This window comes from Dermacentor silvarum, chromosome 1, assembly GCF_013339745.2.
Source record: "Dermacentor silvarum isolate Dsil-2018 chromosome 1, BIME_Dsil_1.4, whole genome shotgun sequence".
NCBI classification, from domain to species: Eukaryota; Metazoa; Arthropoda; class Arachnida; order Ixodida; family Ixodidae; genus Dermacentor; species Dermacentor silvarum.
In genome coordinates, this window is record NC_051154.1 from 383,056,968 (window position 1) to 383,066,841 (window position 9,874).

The window sequence follows — 9,874 nt, forward strand, 5'->3', positions numbered from 1 at the left end:
GGCGATGAAAGCCTGACCATCAGCCACGAAAACTAAAAAAAAAAAAAAAAAGCCAATGAGCGCCAGACGTGGCTTCTCGGAGAGTTCGCTTTCGAAGGCCAGATGCATGACGTCGGGCTACCTCCTACTCCTAGTTTGCTTGCTTCACGGGGAAGAACTTCAAGTCAAGGTGCCTTTCAAAGAGTTGTACAATGGTTCATCTAAGTGTTCTACAGCAAGCAAGTCTTGCTCAATGTTTTATTTTTCTGATGTTCTAATTCACCTAGGATCTTTGCATGATGTCCCGAGAAGGACGTCCGAGGGCGTCCTTGTGCAATCCCGGTTCGCTCTGAGATGGGTAAGGACACACTGGCGGAAAAATGCGCGCAGCATGCCGCAGCTATAGGCGGCAGCAACCGCGCCGCAAAAACAGGCGCGCGGCAACTTTTTCCTGCCGCAGAGCGAATGGGTATCGACGGTATCGGTGATTGTTTTACGGCATGCCGCTCGCCGCCGATCATGAGGCCACTGAAAAGCGGCCGATTCATTTCTAGGGCAAACGCCGCAAGGAACTACCTCTCTCTCTCTCCCAACATCGTAAGCTGAAAGCGAATCTATCACGTTGATGCCGCGGCGGCAGAGACGCCCGCAAGTCAAGTTTGCACGTAGAGCGCTTTGGCGTGTCAGGCTAATTGCCGGTTCAGCGGAGGCGTAAATGTGAACGACTAGACCGGTGGAAACTGCACAGTGCCGCGTTATGGCACTCGCAGTTTTCCGCTGTATGACAATAGGCGTGTGTAAAAGGAGGTGAGGCGAAAGCTCGTGCACATTCGCTAATTCCATTATGAACCAGGTTTCCGTGTCCCATGAACACCTTCGATGGTTGCTTTTGTGCTTTGTTGAACAAGGCGTTGCGCGGTCTGGCAGCTATGTTCATATATATATGTATACCCTATTCTGCATTCGTCAAAAGAAGGCAGGCGTTTGCTATAAATAGGCGAGGACAGGTATGTGTAAGCGCTGGAACCTTTATTCAGATTTATATTTGTTATAGCATTCCGGAATGTTGTCTATACTGCCCTGAGAAGCATAGTTCACGATTTTTGTGGAGATTGTTTTCTATTGGCGGGAAGATGCGACTTCTTAACTGCCTTTGTTCGTGTAAGAAGAGTATACATTTATGAGTGCGCGAAAATCACCACGATGGGCACGAAAAGCGAAAGCCGTTCACATCGTTTCTTTGTTTCAGTTTGTAATATATAGCCATGGTATTACAGGGCGTGCAGACAAATAAAATGGAGACAAGCGCCGCGGATGTCTGCATATCTGTTTGAGATTCAATTCAACGAACATATACTGTTTTATTAGAGCGCCTAATGCATGGTGGCAGGCCGAATAAGCTCTGGACAAAACATACATTGCAGAGCGGTCTAACACATTACATTATACCGTATAAACTGGAATATCGGAAGAATAAGCAGTAAATGGCACGTTTATTGAAATCTTATGAGGAATCTTATGAGTCTTTCTTCGACATCCGCGGAACACAGGAGGTGTGGAGTGTGGGTATGGCAGTGTTATACAAGGCACAGAAATTGCGCGCTTCGCAAAACGCAAAAAAAAGAAAAAAAAAACAACTCAAACTCGTGCCGGCACGAGAATGCAAAAAAGCGGCGCACTACTTTTGCAGGACGAAGCGCAGCTTGCCCCCACACTCTTTGCAGGTCATCCGGGTGTGGTCGTTCTTCTTAGGAATGTGCCAGCAGCGGGTACAGCGCACTTTGTACTTGTTGTACCTGCGACACAACAGATGCACGCGCAGAAGGAAGTGAATACATCAGCCTACATTTACGTCCACTGCAGCACGAAGGCCTCTCCCTGCGATCTACAATTACCCCTGTCTTGCGCTATCTGAGTCCAACTTGGGCCTGCAAATTTCCTAACTTCATCACCCCGCCAATAGTTTTCTGCCGTCCTTGACTGCGCTTCCCTTCTCTTGGCACCCATTCTGTACTCTAATGGCCCACCGGTTCCCTACATTACATGGCCTGCCCAGCTCAATTGTTTCCTCCTAATGTCAACTAGAATATCGGCTATCCCCGTTTGCCATCTGATCCACACCGCTCTCTTCCTGTCTCTCAACGTTAGGCCTAACATTTTGCGCGGTCCTTAACTTGTTCTCGAGCTCCTTTGTTAACCTACAAGTTTCTGCCCCATTTGTTAGCACCGGTAGAATGCAGTGATTGTACACTTTTCTTTTCACCGACAGTGGTAAACTCCCAGTCAGGATTTGGCAATGCCTGCCATATGCAAGTAAATATGCAAGTAAATTAAAATGCAAATAAATTATGCGATTTTACCTGCCAAAATCGCATGGCGGGCATGACGGATTTTTGGCTCCCGTAATTGCTTCCGGCGTTTGCTGCACACAAGAACATGGCTTCACAGATGTGATCCTGTCATCGCGAGATAATTATAGCTTGGGCTGTGTTTTGGGTGCCGTAAATCGCAACCCTAGCAAAGGCTCTTTCGGAATGACACGAACTCATCACTAAGGCCATGTTTTTGTACACAGCAAACACCGAAACAATCGCCGGAGCCGAGATCCGTCATGGTCGCTATGCCGTTGTGGTACGCAAGATCGCAGAATGCATTTGCATGTTAATTTAAATTCTGCGGTTTTACGTGACATAACTACAACCTGATTACGAGGCCCGTCGTAGTGAAGGGACTGCGGATTAATTTTGACCGCGTGGTTGGTTAGCGTACAGCAACGTGGTACACGAGCGTTTGTGCATTCCGCCCCCGGCATAGAAATGAGGCCACCACGGATGGGATCGAACCCGCGACAACGCCATAGCCACCGTGGCGGCTATACAGACGTAAGTACCGTACAGACACGTGTAAGCGCCGCACCCCCTATACATGGCTTGCACGTGACGTCACGTCCGCCCGCGCCGCTGCGTCCGCGCCATGCCGGAGCACCGCGCGCGCCGCCTTCGCATCTGATCGCGTGCGCTTATGCGGTCTCACTGTTTTTTCTAAGCGGATTTCACCGCTCCTCGCGAGAAATGTCACCCGTTTACAGTAGGCCTGCGTTTAACGAAGCATTTTACACAGGACTGATCGGTTCGGCGCGTGCACGATATCAAGAAAAAGTGAAACTGTGCGACGATGTGGACCCGTACACGTTGCGACTGAGTGCGGATACGACGATGGACGTTAGCGCTTCCTCGAGGTCTCGCACGGATGCATTGTAAACTGCCTAGTTTTCTCTTCAAGCTTCGCGACACTGGAGGAAATGAAGGCTTATCTCGCTTGAATTCCACAACTACTTCACAAGCGGTTGGGTGAAAACACTGGAAGCGGCTTAAAGGAGAAAAGGTGCTCCTACTAGGAGATGTAGGCTGCAGCCCCCGTTTTCCATGTCGCATTTTGTTTATAACATTCAGAGGCATTCCCTGGTTAGTCAGTGGTGCGTGCAGGAGACACGCAAGATTGGAGCTTGGTGCAGAGAAGAAACGAACTGATACTGTCCATTTAACAATCACGCAAACGCGGAGTTTATGTGCTAGGGTCTGAAAATTTTCAAACAGGATATGCAGCTTGCGCGAGTGTTTTGTGGCTGGGAGAATGATGTGCTTACTTTCCATGCTTTATTTGGATCGATATTTCTGCATTGTTTACATGTATGTTTTGATTTCAACAGTTTTCAACGGGCTGTCTGTGTATGTGCGGTCGTCGTCACCGTCGTCGATCGTAGCGGTTTTCGGGTGGCGTTGCGCCGACTCCAAAAGCTCTTGCCGGTGCAGTGGTCACCGCGTCGACCTCGGGAGTCGTTCGTTTAAACCATCGCCTTGCAGCACGCTCGTAGCGCGCAGTGCCTTCATTATTTGCTTTGTAGCCTAGCAAAAGCGTTGGCGCCCAGTCCAGGTTCGTTTCTTCACAGAGCTTGGACGGTCTTCCTACAAATGCAAACAAATGTGATTCTAGTGCAGCGTTAAGTGCACATTATGTAATATTGCGCAGGCTTAGCTGTAACGAAGTGGGCGCCGTACACTAGAATGTTTGGGAGATCGCCCTTGAGATCAGCACGCTTGATACGCGCAAGCCACAGGCTGCGCCGCTTCGAGCTAAGTGCTTTCGTTCGTTCGTCTTGCCATTCCACAGCCTTCGGAGGCCGAAAAAGGTTCATGTTTGCCGACTCCTTCCTCGAGCTGCTTTTACTGCGGTTGCAACACCCAACAACTGCGCAAATAGCCATTGCAAAACAGTGCCATTCGCATACGACTAACAGCGTGGTGCCATATAGTGGTGCTCCGGGCGCTCCGGTATGGCGGAATCCTAACCCAGCATTGGCGGAAGTGACGTCAGTGCAAGCCATGTATACTTGGCAGCCCAAGATTTGGGGAAATTTTTTTTTTCCAACGAAGAAGCAATCGGGTTCGGTGCCGCGATGCGATGCGCGCGCACAGGCGAATTTTCGCGCGCTGCGTACTTTCGCGTGCCGCTACTAAATATAGATGGCGAGAGCTGCACGTTGACCTCTGATACAATAGTACATTCGGGGTGAGCACAAGTCGCCTGCGCCGGCACCATTTTGACCAAAAGGTTCAGTCCCGTGTAAGGGCCGCACCTCATCAAAATTGTGGAAAAAAAAGTGCGGCTCTTACACGAGTCTATTCGGTAAATGCAACGCAGAATCAGATTCGCCCGACGCGCTCTTTCGGGACGCCTCTAGCGATCTGAGAGGACCTGTTATAGGATCCGTCCCTTGTTAATGCCATCGCAATGCTTTGCTTTGTTAGGTTAAACCTGTGATTTGCGGTTATAATAAACCGACTGGTTGCATGCGCTTCTTCGTGGCAGTGTGTTCTCCCTCTTAACCCTGTTAGCGTGCGCTCTGCATAGCGCCAAGCAAAATGAACGTACAGAGACTAGCCCTATTCATCGCTCTGACATATATAGCATGTTCGAGGCGGCTTAAAGGTACATTAAAAACAAAAAGAAAATATAATTTCAGCTCTATTAGCAGACCAATACTTTTTAAATAGAGGGTGTCCAAATCGACGCCCCCGCGACACTTGCCTATTAGTACCAGAAAGAAATTTCATATGCACAGCAATTTCGTGTGCTTTTGCATACGGCATGCACCGGAAGTGATTGAGGAGCCAGAAACGCGTCATGGCCACCATGTTTGAAAGAAGGGTTGGCAGGGCTAGAAAAGACAAGAAAGTAAAGACTGGTGTTGCCAGACCTCGATATTACTATAGAAGATGGCTTGATAATTACTCCGAACAAATAAAAGTCACACTTCCATTTATTCAATTTTGTGCCGGAACCTCTGCGCCATATACGTCAGTGTGACGTCATGGATTTCGAAGGATCTTCTATCTGGGGCGTTGCGGTGCAGAAGACCTCGAACCTTGCCAATTTCTGTTATTGGTTTGGTTTGTAGTTAGTGGTAGATTTTTATGGCGCAAGGGCAACTGTGGCCAGAGAGCGCTAAAGAATATAATGTAGTCGATCGGTCTCCACCGATTAAAAGAATTAACCAGGCCCGAGCAGATGACGCGAAATATCTCTGATGCCACGGAAACTTGGTGCGGGAAAGTCAAGGTCGAGTCATCACCCGTCTTTCGTTTGAGCTTTGTGTAAGTTTTTTTTTTAAAGAAGTAAACATAAAAGAAAGATGCCGTCACCATTATGTGGTGACTGCTACTCTTCTTCATATAATACTAACAATAAGTAAAAAAAGAACATTGTAAGATAAGACGAAACAACGTCATAGGTTCGAAACGTCTAGAGCACACAGTTCTATATACACGCGAGCTTGACTAATCAGTTCTGCAGAATCCGGCAATGTGAAAAATTTTTCATCGACCAGCGCATAGCACCAAAGCTACAAAGGAAATCCATAGGGGTTTCTCAGAAAGAAATATTCGCAGTGGAATAAAAATTCTGTTTTTTTTTATTAAATGTTTTTAAGGAGAGGTTGGTGCCTATATGTGGCGCCGGCTACTCCTCTTCTCTTGCATGGTAGTTGTCCTCAGAATGTCAAAAATCACCAAACTGGACTAATAACCACATGTACGAACATTCACATACAAAGTCTTAGACGAAATATAAATAAATGTTCGCGCTACACAAGAGTTCACATAACATAAATACTCACAGAACTGAAGTGTCCACACACAACACATGAGTTCACAAACCATAAATGTTCTCAAAGCCAAGTTCACAAAGAAGATGTTGGGCACTTGCGAATTAGGTCCCTCTTGAATGCTGTGCTCTAAATACAACAGTCTTGTGCGCATACACAAATGCCACATGAACACGAAGACACAGTAAACATGTAATCAAGAGTGCCTGTTAATAATAACAATGCCAGTAATAAGTAATGTCTAACTTAGTATTCTTCCTCGACCTCGACCTCTCAACCGACTACATATAAAGACATTACGCAGCACTTTTATCTCGGCAGAAGAGATTTTCCCCTTCCTCACAAGAAGTTTAACAGAGCGCAGGCACTGACCCTCAGATTATTGCAAACAGGCTCGTGTACCAGCCCGGCTTTATTCCACAAGCTTTATCCCGACACTTATGCCAGTTCTTGCCGGCACTGCAATGACTTCGCTAGGCTAGACCCTCTGCCGTTGCCCCTCATTGCGAGGCACGGAACAAATCAATGAGGACAAGTGGCTCTCCGCTATCAAGAGCCCCGACGCCGGGGCGCAACTATGGGCTGTCCAGAAAGCCCACGATACGGCGGTCGGGCATGGCCTGACTGTCCCAATGTGGGAGCGGCCCACTGCGAGCTGAGTCGCGTACCTCAGGACTTTCATTAAAGTTTTGCATCCATCTATCCATCGACCAGGGATCAAAACCAGTTATAAACGCTTTTCTGGGACGTCGCTCCATCATCAGAGCTAACCAGGAGGCTATAGCGGATCGCAGAGCGAGGGCGAATTAATCGACAAGTCGAAATACAGGGACACCGAATATGGCCAATCAGCTCTGCGCGAATTGTTTCCTCGACATCTAAGCTTTCTATTTGTGAAACCCGTATCGGTTTCATTTGAAACTTCGGGCTAGACGTGGGTGAATGACAATTTTTACCTTTTCACACCCGAACATGTAGAGATAATTGCAGATGACCAGTTGGCGCCACAGTGAGCCCCTACATATAAGCGTACACAGCTTAATTACCAAGGTTCTTCCCGAGGTTGTAGTGCCTTAAAAAAACATGTGTAATTATATTCGCGAAAGGGAAAAATTGTCATCCATCCGAATGTAGCACGAAGCTAAAAAGGAAACCCAGCGTCTTGTGCTTCGAATCGCCGATTAATTCACCCTCGCGCTCCTAGCCACCTGGTTAGCTCAGAGGGTAGAGCGACCGCCCCGGAAAGGCATTGGTCCCGGGTTCGAATGCCGAACCAGCCATGAATTTCTCCTCAACTGCGAGGCGTTCTTTTCTGAGAAACCCGCTTGGCTTTCCTTCGCAGCTTCGTGCTATACATTCGGGTGAATGACAGTTTCTTCCCTGTCATAATACTTCCTCCACCCTGTGGGATTCCGCAGAACTGATTTGCCAATAATATTCATAGAAAAAGAATACTCAGGAGACACGTCTTCGAGATTCCCCGGCTGATTGTGTCATGAGGCTTAACGTCCTGGAGCGACAATAGGGCTACGAGAGAAACGCCGCAATGCTGGGCTCCGGATAAACTTTTTGATCCAACTGGTCCTTTTCTAAAGCGCTCCTAAATCGAAACACGAGCGCTTTTAGCATTTCGGCCCCAACGAAATGTGGCCACCACGACCGGTAATCGAATCCACGAAATCGCGCATTCAGAAGCAGAACGGCGTATTGCCATGTATAAGATGCCTGAGCACTCAAGATGTCTGCCGGATGCCTCAATTTCTCGACATATCCCATTCGGCGTATACCACAGAGTTTCGTATACAATTACTAGGGGGAACTGTCGCGCTAGTGTGTCTATACGGGAGCTGCCAGCAACTTCTTCTACCTGGGATTAAACGGCTTCGTGACATTGCAAAGTGATCATGTTTATGAAAGTATTGCGGTAAAATGAAAATTTGACGGGCCCTCTCACGTTTTCCCTAAGACTACTTGAGGGCGAAAGTCCAAGTACCGATGCATTAAAGACGGACACATGACGTACATCCCCCCCCCCCTTTATTCGATTAATCATCCCTCCTAATTCGCTTTATCATCCATCTTTATTCGCTTTATCATCCATCTTTATTTGCTTTGTCGTCCATCTTTATTTGCTTTGTCATTAATCTTTGTTCGCTCTGTCATCCATCTTTGTTCGCTTCGTCGTCCATCTTTGTTCGCTTTGTCATCCATCTTTGTTCGCTTTGTCGTCCATCTTTGTTCGCTTTGTCGTTCATCTTTGTTCGCTTTGTCGTCCATCTTTGTTCGCTTTAACATCCCTCTTTATTCGCTTTATCATCTATCTTTATTCGCTTTATCATCTATCTTAATTCGCTTTATCATCCATCTTGCTTGCTTACGGGATCATGAGCCAATGATGATGATAGTTTTTGTACTTTTCGTGTCGTCGACGTGTTTTCGCTCAAGGACTTCGAAGGTCGACGGAACGATGAGACATATAAAGCTGTAGCCTTAATGATCACTTCAACTGCACTGCAATTAGCAGCAATTATGCGTGCTTGGAGAGTTTTATTACTTCCTGCATTAAAAATGAAAAGTCTAAATTGCTTTGAAATTTAGGCCAATTTAGGCACCGATAAAGCGTAATAAACGAAGCCACAAGAACGTCTGAAGCCTCAATTCCGAAGATGTGACAAATGCATTTACTACTCATATATTCCCATGATACAGCTTATCGATGGCAGCGCCACAGTTCCTTCTAGTGATTATTGTAGGGAAAGCGCCGCCGGTTTCCTTCAAAACACTGTTGACGGGGTCCGGCGATAGCGCGAAAACAGTGACGTCACGTACCTGATTCCGCACGCATTGCACAACGGTGTGCCGTCCTTGGCGTCCCTCCATACCGGTGTTAATTTCGTGGCGCAAGAGGCGCACTGTTTGTCTGGAATTGAGCGAAAAATGGATAAATAAATATAAAGATCCAACGCACACCTTGTGTCGTGTTCGCTAGGCGAAATAACATTCGTGAATAGGTTAATTGAATGCTATGAAACTTGCAGAGGGCTTGAACCTTTACGCTTAACACTGTAAAATAATTTACACCATCAAAAGTGAATAAGGGTGTAGATCGGTCCATTACACCCAAACGGGTGTAATGGACCTCACCCCCTTACACCCGTTTTGGGTGTGAGGGTGTGTAACAATGCTCAAGTTTTGTACGGAACTATACATGGCGCCGAGGCTCTCCAAGAACTAGCAACTGCCGCCTAGAATTGGTTTTAGGCGTCAAAAAATTAGACGCGGACAACAGAATAAAAGACACGGACTAACTGCCGCCCATCTTCACGGTCCGAGAGAGAGAGAGAAAAGTTTAATGGTACGAAACGCCGAGAGGTGGGCCTGAGGTGTATTCCTCTAGCCAGCTACTCTGCGTTGGGGGAAGGAAAAGCGATAGGTCTCCGTTCTCACCTTGCTGTTCGACGTCCTTCTTTCTGGCGAACTCAAAGTCGTCCTTCAATTCGCTTATCTCGGCGTAGTCCGGTCTTAGCACGCCTCGTCGCTGCATGTTGCTGCAATGGACGAACAACAGGGTTGAACGCTCAGTTATCACAAGTCGGCTGTGTCAAGCAGGGCCGTAAGAGGAGTGTTGGGAGGTTCGACACCCCCCGAAGTTATTGCTGCGCGGCGATATACTCTTTAGCACAACTTACGTATGTATATGCCAGTATATGCAAGCATATCTCGGAATATATA

General features: G+C 47.3%; 1 protein-coding gene across 1 annotated transcript; it reads right to left on the reverse strand.

The window, feature by feature from the left end:
• Positions 1 to 1,650: 1,650 nt before the first annotated feature.
• Positions 1,651 to 9,874, reverse strand: LOC125942452 (GATA-type zinc finger protein 1-like). Its single transcript, XM_049660620.1, has 3 exons — positions 9,590 to 9,874; positions 8,972 to 9,062; positions 1,651 to 1,775 (listed from the first exon to the last, which is right to left on the reverse strand). Exons 1-3 carry the CDS (start codon positions 9,684 to 9,686, stop codon positions 1,658 to 1,660), a joined length of 306 nt encoding a protein of 101 aa, XP_049516577.1. The 5' UTR covers positions 9,687 to 9,874; the 3' UTR covers positions 1,651 to 1,657.